Below are 15938 nucleotides of genomic sequence, written 5' to 3' on the forward strand. Positions count from 1 at the left end.
AACAGACAACAAAAATGTGCTGCCCTGTTGATCTTCCCTTTCAGTGGGCAGCTGACATCTCAACCAGTGCTCGAGTCATATACCCTGGGTCCCAAAGGGTGCCCGCAATCCAACAACAACAAACTGAGCCAACATCACCTCCACAGAGAGCGTGTAGATATACCTGGTAATTTTATTGACCCAGCCAGATCAGGTCATGCCTTCCGCAGTGGGCCAGATTTTAAGGCTCCTGGCTCAATACTTAGCTGAGAGCAATCACTTAACATTAACACATAGAGATATGGACACAGCCACATGGAACAGAAGAAGCAAGAATCAGGAAGATGAAGAAAGAGACTGGCAGTCAGAGGACAGGGACTGGGCTTTGACCCTTAACATTCAAGTGATACTGGGCAAGTCAGTGTCTCCAGATCCCAGTTTCTTCATCTGTAAAATGAGGGGGCTTAGAAGGTCTTATGGATACGACCATCTCCAAAACCTGATTCCTTCCCTAGACAGTAGTAGGTTGAGGTGTTCCTTCCACAGCCACACTGTCCAATATGTTAGGAATAGCCACATGGGTATTTGAAATGTGGCTGGTCTGAATTAAGATATTCTCTACAGGTAAAATTTTGAAGACATAAAATGAGAAAAAAAAGTATTCCTGGATACAATAAAACATTAAATTAATTTCACCTGTTTCTTTTCCTCTTTTATGTGGCTACTACAAAATTTAATGACATTTTGGTTCCATTATACTTTTATTGGACTGCATTGTTTTAGATTCAGGCCTGAGCATTTAAGTAAAGCCCAAAGGAATTCTGAAATGACTCCATCTGAATGGAACTTGGCCGTTCCCTGGCTTTCCACCATTAGGCTTAGAGCTTATCCTATATAAATGGGTAATATTCAAATTGACTGAACGGCAGAACGACCGGTCATTATGATGCACACTGACCACCAGGGGGAAGACGTTCAACACAGGAGCTGCCTCCTGGTGGTCAGTGCGCTCCCACGGGGGAGCACTGCTCAGCCAGAAGCCGGGCTCATGGCAGGCGAGCACAGTGGGGTGGCAGGAGCCTCTCCTGCCTCCACTGTAGGCGGGCAGTAAGGAGTGAGGAGTCCTGGACTGCCAGAGCCGCGGACTGCCAGAAGGATGTCTGACTGCTGGCCTAGGGATCGGGCCTAAGCCAGCAGGTGGACATCCCCCGAGGGGTCCTGGACTACAAGTGGGTGCAGGCTGGGCTGAGAGACCCCCCACAAGTGCATAAATTTCATGCACCGGACCTCTATTCATTTCTATAAAACACTTACAAATTACTGTTTTAAAGCCATGTTTTTGTTCTCTTATTTTAGTCACCAGCAATAAGTAAATAGGAAATAGGATTGGGCCTTCAAATAATCAACATCACTTCATTTACTCTGGGGCTAAATCTTAATTATCAACTGCAGGCTTTAAGCATAATCCTAAGTGGATATGTTTTTACACAGGCACTTGTATCCAGTTATCCTTTAAATTGAATACATAATTAAAATAATAATTTAGTTTACTTCATAAAGATGATTATAATCTTTTTTTAAAACTCTCTTTTGAATTCAATAGGAACAACTACAATGAATCACATTTCTCTGATATCTAATTAAAAATGTTTCCACTAATTATTACAATCTGTATCGATTTATTTAATGTGCTTTAAATGGTCAGAGAAGCAGAGATGGTTTCTAAAGAGCCTGTGCACTTAGAAACACGACAGACTGAACGCAGCCAGTAAAATATTTATAAGGTTCAGGTAAGTTGAGAATATTCTTCTCTGAACATATTCTTGAACTGCCAACTTTTTCAATTAAGGGTTCTCACATAATTTCCTGTGAAATCAACTACCAAAGTCAGTAAAGCAAGCTAACTGCAATCTAGAGGCAATGAAAGGCACCCTTATTTCAAATTGGTCTTAAATTATGGTCAGTAGTTATGTCAAATATTTTCACACATATAAAAGCACAACAGAAGTCAGACTAAAATAGATACTCTTAGGAGAAATTTTCCTAAGAGTTTATCAAATTATATAAATTATATGACCATTAGAAAATTATGCAGGGATTAAAGAATACAATTTTCTTATATTTTCAAATTCCACCTAATATAATTTTTAAAAATTTCAAACTCACTTCATGTAATTATTACCTACTTTTTTATGGGAGAAAAAAATATAATTTCAAAATATGACCAAGGTAATAGATGAGAAATATACATTCAAACTAATATTGGCTACTTTTTCTCATTATCAACAACTATTCCAGACACAAATTGCCATCTGTTTTTCTGAAGGCAGTCTTTAAAAGTAAAAAGATAAAATATTTTCTCGATAGATGCTGCAAAACAAAAAGAAATGCCAAGATTTAACGTGATCAAACTTAAACTAAGCTTTTGATTACTCTTAGAACAAAGAGTTCAAAAATAAATATTTAGAGAAGAAAACCAAAAGCAGTTTTTGAGGACCCATGGTATTTTAGACCAGGGGTCCTCAAACTACGGCCCGCGGGCCACATGCAAATACAAATATTGTATTTGTTCCCGTTTTGTTTTTTTACTTCAAAATAAGATATGTGCAGTGTGCATAGAAATTTGTTCATAGTTTTTTTTTAAAACTATAGTCTGGCCCTCCAACGGTCTGAGGGACAGTGAACTGGCCCCCTGTTTAAAAAGTTTGAGGACCCCTGTTTTAGACAGTCCCTTTTTGACAGAATCATGTGCAATATGTCAAACTATTGGGACATATCTTACATAAGTTTTTAGATACTATAAACTCCAAACACTCTCTAACGTTGATGATTCAATCAAGCCTGCTCGGATTCTAGTTTTTCCCCACATCTTTATTTCATCACATACTTTCTGGTAAATATCTTCATTTGACCATTTCTAGAATCATTGAAATGAATAAGAAAATAGGTAAGTAATGAATTTTAAAATGGCAGCCCCATTTTTACTGATGTAACTCTATTAAGGATCATTTCCCTCTTTTCCACATCTCTTTCCATTCCATTTTATTAACACAGGTGTACACAAACAGATCTGAAAGGTTGTGTAGCACCAGAAATGACGTTGAACATGGAGGCAAATCTAGCTCACAAGAGGTTTTCAGTTTCATGCTTTTCTAAAAACCTCAAAACTAGTTTTATCTGCTATCCCTTTCAAAAAACAAGCACAACAAAGTTGCTTTAGGGACGTCTCAATATCAAATCAATGATAGTTTGCTAGCAGCAAGAATAAACTGACACTAGCAGAGCCAGTAGAATTATCCCTTTTTGCATCATTCTGATTAGAAGCATTTCCCAGAAACAAAAGTCTAAACCATCTTGGGCACAATTGAACAGAATAAAGCTCAGCTCTTGGGTGTTCCTGGCATAAAAATACAACAGCATTCCTCATCTCTTCCTCCACCTTTCCCCAAAGATGTGCTTCCTACATGCTTAGGTAGCAAAGAAGTGGGCAAATCCCAAAAACCCACTGTAATTACTCATGGGAAATCCTTCCTCTGGTTTGGTTCGAATGGTTATTAATCTACACATTTTCCTCTACATCCCAGAATGCCATTTGTCACCTAACATCTCCCCTCTCCTTTATCCTTCAGAAGAGAACCTGGAATGTATTTCTGGTGGCAATGTTCCCAGCTAATAGACCACATGTACCAGCCTCCCTTGCAGCTAGGTACTACCATCCTGCTAATGAGATTGAGCAAACATTGAGAACCTCTGCAAAAGCTCCTAAACCTAACTGCCTGAACCACTGTCATCAATGGCTACCCCCACTGTGGGAACATTTAATAGTACACCATTGCTGAGAAAATGAAACTCAAACTCTTCAAGACTTTCAAAGCTCCAAATCCCCCACAGTCCATCCCATCTCTGCTACCCACATTTTCATAGCTTCCCATTTTGAATCTCTATACTCTCACTGTTCCTTCTGTCTGGAAGCCCTACCAGGCCCCAGTTGACCTCCACTCATCCTTGGAAACCAGAGAAGGCTGCCTGCATTCTCTATGAAGACTTGTACATTCTTCCATTGTAGTCTTTGGCACACTATGCCTAATCATTTCTACATTCCTTTTTCTCGCCATCCATCTACAAAATCCTTCAAGGCACAAACTGAGTTATTTCTCCATTTACTCACAGCCCTACCTACATACCAAGGCTCCTGTCACTGAAACACAGAAAGCGTCCAGTGCATGTCCATAAAATAAGTGAGGTTTTTAAAAATTCAAGATAAGGGGGAAAAAAATACAAAGAGATAAGTTAATAATAATACACCGCACACAATGGAGTATACAGAGGTTGTATTTTAAAGTTGTATACCTGAAATGTATATAATTTTATTAACCAATGTTACCCAGATAAACTTACTTAAAAACCCACGACTCTAAAACAGTGTCAGTATCACAGAAAGTCAAGCACAAGTGCCCTGACAAATCTTGGAATAGAGACACAACAGAGAAATACATAATTCAAACATCCAATTAAACATCCTTCACCAAACCTTCCCCTTGTCTGCTAACAGAATAAATCGATTTATAGGCGTGGGTTTATGTTTATGTGTTCCACTCTGAAATGAATGAGCAAACAAGCAATGAGGTCATGTGTCAGATTTTTTTTTAAGTATAAATAAATTAACACATTGTAATAAACCCTTAGAATGCTGTTTTCAACCAGTGCCTTTTTTTCTGCAGGAAAAAACAATTTAACACTAACATTTTCCCCCTCATTGCTTTATTGGCTATTTATGAAATCAGTAACTACAACTAATAACCTACACATAAGAAATACTCCAAACAAAAACAGTATTTCCCATCTGTGTCCTTACCACAAGATCCAAGAAATCTGCAATGACACAAATTTGACCTTTGAGTCCAGCTCACAAAAGTGAAGTGAAATAGTCAAATGACAAATATAGTCAAGGAAAGGAATTGCCTGGGAACGAGACAGGTCTGCATCCTATCTTAAGTATGCTCTCCCTGCCACCGAATTTGTTATCTTTGTCCTGGATATCTCAAATGGCCAGGCTGAGAAAGCACTCGTTCCCGGGACAGGCACTGTTGCAATGACATCTCTGTCCAGCAGCCTTTGCTTATACTTCGTTTTAGCCATCGAGTCACCTGGGTACCCTCAGAGGACTTCCTGCTCTCATACTTGACTGAGCAAGTATGCAATGATCCCCAAACGGCAGTTTGGTCGCAAATGTACTCTTGAAAGCAGAGCCCTGGGCAATTCCTCCAACTAGTCACAATATGTGAATGGCCTTCACATTCAAACACACTCTCAGTTAGCCAACAAATATAGGATTTTTAAAACTGACTTACTTTTTGTTGGATTTAAATTTTCTGGATTCTGTGGTGTAAGGGGATTTGACACAATGCAAAACATCAAAAACAAGCCTGAGAAAACACTAGGAAGATACAAGGCTAATCATAATGACCTCGATTAGATTTTCAATGCCTGTCAAGTTAATAGCATATAGCAAACCTTTGAACTTGAAAAGTACAATTCTTTTAGAAAAATAGAAGTAACAAAATTCCAATTTTTTTCTTATAGGACCAATTTTGATCCTGGTTCACGCTAAAGTAAAAGGTAAGTATTAGCTGTAAAAATGGCAAAAAAGCAGCAAAATAAAAATAAAAAAAAGACAATGGTAAAGAAAATTTTCATTTTAATGACCATTCGGTTTGAGTCCAATACACAACATTTTCTCTCTAAAATCCATTATCCACTATTTATTCCAACAAGATCATTTCTTGGAACCCTCAACTGAAAGCGTCTCAATCAGTTAGAGAATTGACATATTTCAAGAATGAGGCATTCCTTTGCTGGACCAACTTCTGAAATAAAGAGTTGCAAATAACTGGTCATTATGAAGTTATCGACAGCATTTATGAAACCTTTTCACAGCAAACTGTTCTAGAATAAAGGCTGAAAAATAAATCTTATCTAAGAGAAGTGAACTCAACTTTCAGGAATCAAGCATATAATTATTTTTCACCACAATGTAAAATGGCTAGAGTACTCACTGAAAATACTCTATAAAAAAATGCTTTTTGAAAATACTTTATAAAAAATTTAGTAAATATAAGGCATTGTGGTAAGTGATAAAACAAATTATAGGAAACAGTTTGTGATCGCAATCAATATTAACTTCTCTTCCTCACCATTTCTGTTTTTAATATTTAACCAGTCCAAAGTAGATCCTCTGTCCCCCACTAATATACAGTTCTCTTCTCTTAGATCTCTAAGTTTACATTTGGGTGGTGACCAGATCAGAGACCTTTCCTGGTAATACCATAGAAAATACCACAACAGACTTCCACATAGCATACCCCTTTCCCAACTTCATATTTTCCAAGTCCTCCACTACTTCCTCTTTATTTGGTCTGCCCCTTACTATACTGTAAGCGCCCATAAGAGCAGGGAGCCTTAGATAATATATTTGTAAAATGAAGGAGTCAATTTCCTTTACTGGGTGTGCCCATGAAAATCTAGGTTTTTCTGTGTATAAAAATAACCTAGTAATTTATCTATAGAAACTCGATTTTCATTTTTAATTGTTAATTCATTTAATACATAAGTATCTGTGAATAAATTATTCTTAGAATGATTAGTCTGCATATTTGCAAGTTTTTATGGGAGCTTTTAAAGAACTCATCACTTCTATCTTCAAACCAATATACTGCCACGGAGAAATTGTATATTTGATTTAAACAAAACGTAGTAAGCAATTAAGAGCATCAGTATTGGGAATATTTGCTCTCCAGTACCACTTTTCATATGATAGGTTTTAATGTTAGTCTCTGAAAAGTTAAACTAAGATTTAAAAAATAATTACATCAGTTTTAAAGGCTCACCTTTCAAAGTAAATGCAGATTTTTTTGAAAGATGAAAAATCAATACATCTGGTTACGAAATAGTGCACATCTATCTTTATCATATGAGCCTATTAATTCCATTACAAGATAACAGAGTGGTTACTTATAAAAACAATAATTATGCTTTGGAAAATTAATCCAATAGGAAGAACAGATTAAAAAAAAAAGTCCTTTTGGGATTAATCAAGGCTCAATACTATTTTATTTTTACTTAAAAATAAAAATTATGTTGCCTCATTAATTTTATTGTAAGTAAGCATGTGCAGAGATGAAAAACTTAACAGGTGAGTTTGTGGTAACTGAGGATAAGAGGTCAGGTCTAAAGCACACAAATCGAGCTCACGGGTGGGATTAAACCTCTCGTTTTCCTTCCAGTGAAATGGCCCCACAGAGTCAAACTACATTACAGTCATGAAAGCTTTGAAATTTAGCAAAGCAGCAAGAATAATAATACATTTCTTCACTTAACGCAAATGACTTTTCTTAATATAGCAGATCACTCATTCCCATAAGAGTCCTTAAAGGCTCAAAAGTCAATTATCAGTTTCTAGGATGCCTTACATTCCTCAGTGAGGATGTGGTTTCCTGGATGGGAATTGAGAGCATAGGACAAATTATTAGGTTCTGTAAGAAAGAGCACGAGGCACAGAACTATTTCCCATCAACAAAATAAATCATCGAAAAAAATAACTTGCACAGCTCAGTCAAATGTCTCAGCTAAAACTCATCTGAACTTGGGAAGAAAAAAATAAACAGATAAAGACCCACGTGGAAATGAAGACACACACACACTGTTTGGGGTCCATCAGGCCTTCAGAATTCTAGATTTTGTTCTTTTACAAAACAGGCTTACTGTTCTTTTCCTTTTTCTGACATAGTTATCTTGCGTTTTCCTTATCTCTACTCCATGACCCATATATACTTGTATGTGGTTGTGATACCATCTCATTCATTCCTCCCTTTATCTACTCTGGGCAGGAAGTTCACTCCGAACATGGCGGCGAGAATTACAGCCTCCCCTTGAACCCACTTTCTTTGGTGGAGCAGGACAGTGATCACTGGTGTAACAAAAGCCCAGAGACTCCTTGGGACTTTGCTTATTAATTCTTCAACGTGCCGCCTACTTTAATTACCAATTTCCTGTCCTCTCTAATTGCCATAGCCTGATTTTGAAACTGAGATTGAAAATCTCTTCTTGTATAATGAGCAAAAGCAGGCTAATTTCACTATAAAGTTTTACAGATGTGCTAGCCATCATCTGACTGGTGGGACCCTTTCTTTTATTTTGAAAAGGGGTGTGTTACACAAATGCTGCGTTCTCAAGCAGTCTGCTTCTTGGTTTCCTCCTCCTCTCCTGCAGATCATTTCAAGCTTCCATTCCAAGACCCAAATTATTTTGCTGGCACAGGAAATCTTCCACTTTTGCCCAGATTGACAAAACTTGTTTATTCACTTTTCTGGCAAAGGTTTTGCTGGAAACTAAACCAAGCTTGTTCATCGCTCCTTGCACACAGCTGACAGTCAACTAATAGCTCAGTTAATGATCGAGCCAGAAATATGAAGACACGTGTGTGGGGCAAGTTGCCAGTATGCACACCTTTAAAATGGGTCTTTTCCATTTGTGTAAAAACACTATGCTTTTTCCCACATTTATGTGCTGTCTAAATTTTACAATGAGAACGAATTACTTTCATGTATTACAAAAAGTCAGCTGACATGTAAAATATACATAAGGACTTAAAATTTTATAACATGTGCTCTTAAAATTTTATCTGTGGTGAGTTTATTTATTTATTTTCTAGTTTTAGTTATTTATTTTTTTGTTAATCCTCACCTGAGGAGACCTTTTCCACTGATTTTTTTAAGACAGCGAGGGAAGGGAGGGGAAGAGACAGAGAGAGAGAAACATCCATGTGAGAAAGAAACATCTATGTGAGAAAGACACACAGATTGGTCGCCTCCTGCATATGCCCCAACTGGGGCTGGGGATCAAGCCTGCAACCAAGGTATGTGCCCTTGACCAGAATCGAACCTGGGACCCTTCAGTCCACAGGCCAATGCTCTAACCACTGGGAAAACCAACTAGGGCTGTGGTATGTTGTTTTTTAATTTAAATCAAATTCATTTGTTCTTATAGAGAACAAACTGCCAATTTCCTGTCTTAGCTGGTTGTTAAATACACTAGTCAGTAAGAGAAAAATCATGTAGGTCTTTTTAAACTTTCAACTCTGAGTGAAACTTAAATATATCCATTTTACATCACCATCATTATAGTGTAATAACCAACACACAGTGCTTACTAGATGCCATCATGTTATATATATATACACCAATTTATACCGTTTCAAGTACTTTACATAGGTATTAACTCAATTATCCTCAACAACCATAAACATTATTATACCCATTTTACAAGAAAAAACGGAGGCACAGAGCTAGCCCATAGTCAACAGCTCAAAAGGCACAGAGGCAAGATTTAATTAAACCAAAGCCATCTTGCCCCAGTCCAGGGTCTTGATCAGTGTGGACGCTACCTTCCCTGGACATGTGAGAACCTCAGCCTCAGACATCTCACTGGTAAAGAAATCAACATGACGAATGTGGGAACAAGTCCACGCTTTCCATAGACCTGGGCTTTTAGAAACCTCTCATCTTCCCCATTTCAACCACTATCTTCTTTTATAAAACACTATAATCCTAGCAAAGTTCAAGCTAAATCTGTACTGCATGTGTTTTTTTTTTAACTGTAGTCACACAAACTAAATTGAAATAAAATGCTCTCTTAGCTTCCTTTTGTAAGCTAAGATGTCACACATGTGAACCTGAATCTTCTGTATCTACCAAGCATCACATTTTCTTAAAACTAAAATTGATGAACATGTCCAGACTTTTTTTTTTAATGAATTTGCTTTAATCCTAGAGCGGTCATGATAATTCAGTTTTTTTGGTGGAATTCTATGTTTAAAAAGGTACCAGTAAAGCATATCTATTAATCAGAATTAATCTGAAGAGGAAAATTCACCGAATATTTCCTTTAAAGAAAAACTCCACTGTCCTCACCAAAAATGGTTATTTCTTAAGCTATCCATGCTAAACCGGGATAGCTTAAGAAATAGTTACATAACATTTTCCTCTTCACTACCGTTTCCATTTGCAGATTCAGTTGGAGGGTTTAGGTCCTGTTTGCTTTTCTTTCCACAACAGAAAAATTAAGTAATAGACATTGTATTTCTTAAACTTGCTACTCGTGCAGGGGGGTGTGCATTCCTTCACCTTAGCTTCCTCCACCTCCCCCCTCCCCACCCCCAGCCCCCCATCTTCCCCCAGCCACTCCTGAGGGTGTATCTGTACACTGGCTGGGCGACACAGGGTGACAGCATTTCCAAGGGTTTGCAGAAGATGGGGTTTAGCATCAATCCCACTCCACACATTTGCATCTGGGACCCCACTGTGAGAAGGAAACCATTTCACAGGTAAGTGAGACACAGAGAGGTAGAAAACCACCAGCAAACACCAAAAAACAAACGAAACTGCACTTTCTCCACCTTCCTCCTTGCTGCCCAGTGAGCTGTGTTTTTTGTCATGCCCTCCCTGAGTCAAAACTGAAGACACAGAGCTCTCAGATCCTGCTTTCCTTGACCCTCAATTCCCCACTCCTTTCCAGAATGTTCCCCGTGCCTTTTCTCTCCGTCTCAGCATCTGTCACAGTTCACGAACATACATTTATAATGATTTCTGTCTAGTCTGTCTTCCCCACTAGACTGGAAGCTTCATGAAGGAAAAGACTGTTTTGTTCATCACAGTCTCTTCAGAGCTGCGGGACAGGACTTGGCTCAAAAAGAGGACAAGTAAAAATGTCCTCACTGATGGGTAGACAAAGACATGGATGAAATCAATCTCCACACTTGCTCATCTTTCCTTGTTTAAGAGCCTCATCTGCCCTAGCCAGATGGGCTCAGTGGATAGAGCGTTGGCCTGGGGTCCAGGGTTCGATTCCGGTCAGGGGCACATGCCCAGGGTTGCAGGTTTGGCCCCCAGTGAGGGACGCGCAGGAGGCAGCTGATCAATGATTCTCTGTCAATGTTGATGTTTCTCTCTCTCCCTCTCCCTTCCTCTCTGAAATCAATAAAAATATATTAAAAAAAAAAAAAAGAGAGCCTCATCTTCGCCTAGCTGGCTCTAAACCAGGCACAGGGAAAAGAAAGAAGACAACAAAGCCAGCCTCACCCTCCCAGGTGAGTGTGACTATGTGTGTGTGAGTGTGATTACGTGTGTGAGTGTGACTGTGTGTGTGATTCCATGTGTGAGTGTGACTATGTGTGTGTGAGTGTGATTACGTGTGTGAGTGTGACTGTGTGTGTGATTCCATGTGAGTATGATTACGTGTGTGAGTGTGACTGTGTGTGAGTGTGACTGTGTGTGTGAGTGTGACTATTTGTGTGAGTGTGAGTGTGAGTATATGTGTGTGTTGTCTGGGAGGAGAAAGGTGGAGAGAGGTATGTAAACAAATACCTAACTTCCATTCCACAGACACACATACAAACCTGGCTGAAGACGAACTACTAGGAAATTCTCCAGGACTATTTCATCCTATTGTTGTTGCTTTATTCTTTAAATATACATATTTAGACTTAACACTTCCACTCAGAAACCCACTTAATCTGTTCTTTCCTCCTGGTACTTAACGCTTTCTATTTTCTTTTATAATCACGAGCCTGTCTTATTTACTCTGCAAACTTCTTGGGAGCTGGAGTGGGGGTGGGAAGCATTGAGGTATGTACAAATGAAACCTTACGTCCTGGAGCTTTACAACGAAAACACATTGATAAGGTTTATCTTTGCATTCCAAAACTGATGCAATGAAGCAGAGATCAAAGAGTATGTTAATGCTAGATGCTTTGTAAGTCTCTTAAGGTAAATACTTGTCCCCACCCAGGTCACATGTGCACAAATAGGATGCACATTTCTGCTGAATTTGATCACACTTCTTCAGCGACAGCTTAGTGGTCACATAAAAGGCACATCATAGATACTCTTATTTCTAGAATGACTGGCAACATTCATCTTCACACAAATATCTGTATAGAAATCTCTCACAGGCCACAAACAGTAACATAACACAGGAGGTCCTCCAGCAACAGGGAGAAAGCCTTCTCCATGGACCTAACCTGTTTTCCTTCAAACCAATATGCAATGGACCATGCTGTTTTCCTTTCTTCCCCCCCGCCTCCAATTGGCTATTCCTATTTAACCTTGTGATCATTTGTGTTGCATGTTCCTTTTCGTTTCCTCGGTCAGAACCGGAGATTGTCAGTCTCTCGGGAGTACTAGTAGCATCACAACTGCCATTAGGTGCCTCTGCTGGTTAAGGGTGACCAGAGAGAAGCTTTTGTGCCCTGCTGGTTACCACTGATCAGCACGAAACTCCTAATAGATCACCATCAAATCTTGGCTTCACTATTCTGTGTGTAGGTGTCTGCTGTTACGTTAGGGCAGTGCGCAATATCTATGAATTAGCATCACTATCAAAGCAGATAATTGTGATTAGGTTAAACTCCCCAAATATAGGAAAATACAACTTTAAGGAGAAGCAAGTTTAAGGAAATAAGGAAATAAATGTCTGGGCTTTTGAAACTCATCCTCTCTGGATACGCCAGGCAAAAGCATCACCCACTGTAATAATGCTTCCACCCAAAGCTGAGGTCCATTATCACTACCCTTACTGGTTTCTGTTTTAGGGACACCCGCAGCAGACCTGTTTTCCAGGCTCACAAAGACAGGCAAGTCATAATGACATCTTTCCAGTGGACACGGATACAGCTGGGTAAGTCCCCCTCAAACCTCATTAGAGTGAATTACCCACTCTTCCACCAATGCTTCAAAACGGACTAATCTTTGAAAGAGGTTATAATAACCGTGAAAATTTCCAAAACAATGGCAGAAAAAGGAAAAAAAAAAAAAAGCAGTCAAAGGGCCAGAAAATAAACTGAATCATAGTTGCTTACACACTGCCTCTTTTTACACAGGAAAAAATACTTGCTTGGAAAAGTTAAATATTTTTTTTTTTGGCAAAAGCCTCAAATATAAAGGTTAAGATATGACTTAAATTGCTTAATTTGTGTTTTTTAATATATAGTAAAAAATCAAGAAAAAAATAATTGTAGGAGTAGGAGTAAATTTAAGTCATCGGAGAAATGAGAGTTCCTTTAATTAAATGCATTTTTTTTTTAAATATGGAAACCCATATTTGTCTTAACCAGCCCTAAGCCGGTTGCTGAGCCACTTGTAGGTAAAAGACAGAAGGGGGAAAGTTCAATGACCCCATAAATTGGGGACTAAAATAGTGTAATGATGTGATAGTCTGTACAGTCTCGGTGAAATTACAGAAAAACACTTGTCCAGAAATAGCTTCTTTGGAAAATTACCACGAGGTAGGGGAACAGGAGGGGGTTGGGGGGTTGGAGCGGGAAGGTTGCAAAAGGTAAAAAACACACTAATGGGAACTACAACCTCCTCTGCACCCCCATCCCTCCCGCCCCCGACTGTCAGGCAAACAACTTCTAAGCATCTTTAGAGAAAGAAAAAATAGTCCTTTTGCACCCGTGTTGGCTGCATGGTGGAGAGTTGGATGAATGGGGAAGACTTGCTATACACCTAGTGGCGGGTGGATTTCACAGGCTGCAGCCTCCACACAGCTTTTCTTTGCTGCACTGCAGAGGCGCCATCTTCTCCGTCTTAATCTTCACTCAATTCAATCCTTTTATCGGTACCCTAAAAAAAAAGACTCGGGGGACCCTCCCCAACGGTCCCTGCCCCCAACGGGCTCTCCAGCGGAGTGCCCCGCGCTGCCAGGGAGGAGGCCGCGCCTTAAGCAGATAAACGCCTCCTTTGACGCCCAGGAGGGGAGAGCTCGTGACTCCGCACCACCCGCCGCTGCCCTTTCCATCGCGCACCCCGCTCTCCGCCGATCTCTCCCCAAGGGCTTTACAGCCCAGCAGAGAATTAGCAAGTCACCGAGGTGATGGGGGGGCGGGAAGCCGAGGCTCCCCAGGGCTCCGCCACGGCGGCCCCAGCAGCGCCCCAGCCCCCACCGGGCCACCGGGACAGGCGCGCAGCGCCAGGAAGGGAGGCGGGCGGGAGCCCCGGTGGCGCACAGACGAGCGCGGCTCCATCTACCGCGCCCCGGGCTGGCGAGGGCGGGGTGTCGCGGCTTTTGTTCCCGGGGACCTGCTCCCTCTCCGGGGAGAAGCAGAAGGTGCGAGCGAACGCCCAGGGCGTCCAGGCTTGGGGGAAGGTGCGAGGTGGCTGTGGGTCTCCGACCCCTCGCATCTCTCCAACTTAACACAAAAGGGAGACGCAGAAATGTACAAAGTTTGCCTGCAGAAGGCGGTGCGCGACCCTGCCAGGGGTCGCCCTAGGAGGCCACCGCGAGCAGCCGGGAAGAGGAAGGCAGAGGAGACCCGGCAGGGACGGGGTGGCGGGGCTGCGGAGGGAAGGTGAACCCGGGCGGAAAAGGCAAAGGGAAGCGGGGGGAGGGAGGCGGCTTCCCGAGCCGTCCCGACTCCTCGTCCCCAGGGCCCGAGAGAAAGGGCAGGGCAGCGATGACGACGTGGGGACAGGATCCAGGGGCGCTGCGTTTTCGGTTTCACCCCATGTGCTCCATCTGCAAGGCTCTCGCCTTCCCCGGTCCCAGCCCGCGGCCGGGAGGCAGGGGTTGAGTGAGGGGCTGAGCTCAGGATCGCCTCCTCGACTCGCCCCCCGAGCGGCGCGCGCCCGGGAGCCAGACGCTTCGCCCGCTCCCTCTCCGCAGGCTGGAGCGTGCGTCCCCGGGACAGGGCTGGGCCAGAGGCGAGGATGCGCAGGGCGACCGCAAGCGGGGGCGTTGGGCGAGGAGGGGACCGGGGTCCCCTCCACTGCCCCCGGCTTCTCTGGATTAAAGACTTGGGGAGGACCGGCTCCACACCGTCCCCCCTCCCCCCATTCCGAAGGGCGGCACCCACCTCCAGCGCCCGAGCGGTCCAGGCGGCCAGTAGGACCAGTGCCAAGCCAGGCAGCATCGCGACCGTGCGCTGGGCACCGAGTGCGCTGCTGTGCGAGTGCGAGCCGCCGCGCCCTTGCTCTGCCGGTGCCGCTGCAGCTGTCGCCGTCTCCGGTGGGGCCTGCGATCGCGCTGCTCCGGGTGCTCCTCTCCCGCTGCTGCCGAGGAAACTGACGGAGCTGGAGCCGAGCTGCAGGGCTCAGAGCCCCGCGAGTCAGCTGATCCGACCCACCCCGCGAGGCACCCGAGAGAGACCCCTAGCGGACGCGCCGGGGTGCTGCGCTCTCGGGCCGGGAGGGGCCCGCGCCCCGGCGCCCACAGGTGAGGCGCCCCCAGCTCCTCCCGCACCCACGCCGCGCGCCCCCCGGGCCGCCCGCCACCTGGGACCCGGGCGCAGTGGGAGGGAGGGTCTGCGGCCGAGAGAGGGACAGTGCGGGCGCAGGGAAAGGTGAATCCTAGGACGTCTCGGCTCCAGCAAAGTCGCGAGCGCTCCAGGCTCGTTCCCGTGAGCTTGACTCACCCGACCCGCAGGCCTCTCACCGATGCGTATAGAAGGGCTGCTGCCGGGGTGCGTTTTTTTGGCCGCACATCGGTTTTTGCCGCGGTTTGGAGAAGTGGGGGAGGCGTTTTTGAAAGAGAATGGGAACGAGATAAGCTTAAAGGAAATAGAATATCTTCCTCTCTTGATGAGCGAGCAGAAGCTTTTTTTTTTCTTCCCAGTCAAAAGCAGCCACAAGCAACCTGGAATGTCTATCTTTAGTACGAACCAAAGGAGACAGGAGCCCGACTAGTGAAGACGCTGGCGACCCATTTACTTACCCTTGAAAGAAAGGTTTAAAAATATTTTTTGTTGTTTATTTGTTGCAATTTTTTTTTTTTTTTTGGTTTGCTTGTTTTATTGGGGGGGGGTGATTTTTTTTTTTTTTTCCTTAAGAGAAGGGGCCAGTCAGCAGGGTTTTTGTTGTTTTGTTTTTTGTCAGACAGGCATGGAACATACATCAGGCATGGGGATG

The 15938-nt window shown here is 42.7% G+C and overlaps 1 protein-coding gene across 7 annotated transcripts in view; it reads right to left on the minus strand.

Annotated features, from left to right (window-relative positions):
* APP (amyloid beta precursor protein) overlaps window positions 1–15098 on the minus strand; it is a 216281-nt gene extending 201183 nt beyond the window's left edge. For 6 of the 7 annotated variants that reach the window (XM_070407007.1, XM_070407006.1, XM_070407005.1 and 3 more), the window contains exon 1: window positions 14888–15098. In XM_070407007.1, coding sequence (XP_070263108.1) covers window positions 14888–14944 — 57 coding nt within the window. In that variant the 5' untranslated portion in view covers window positions 14945–15098. The remainder of the gene's footprint in view (window positions 1–14887) is intronic. The other variant, XM_070407008.1, reaches the window with a different exon arrangement.
* Between the last annotated feature and the right edge of the window lie 840 nt (window positions 15099–15938).

Source organism: Myotis yumanensis, unplaced genomic scaffold (genome assembly GCF_028538775.1).
Source record: "Myotis yumanensis isolate MYYU_CA2020_CCGP unplaced genomic scaffold, mMyoYum1.0.hap1 SCAF_2, whole genome shotgun sequence".
Lineage (NCBI taxonomy): Eukaryota > Metazoa > Chordata > Mammalia > Chiroptera > Vespertilionidae > Myotis > Myotis yumanensis.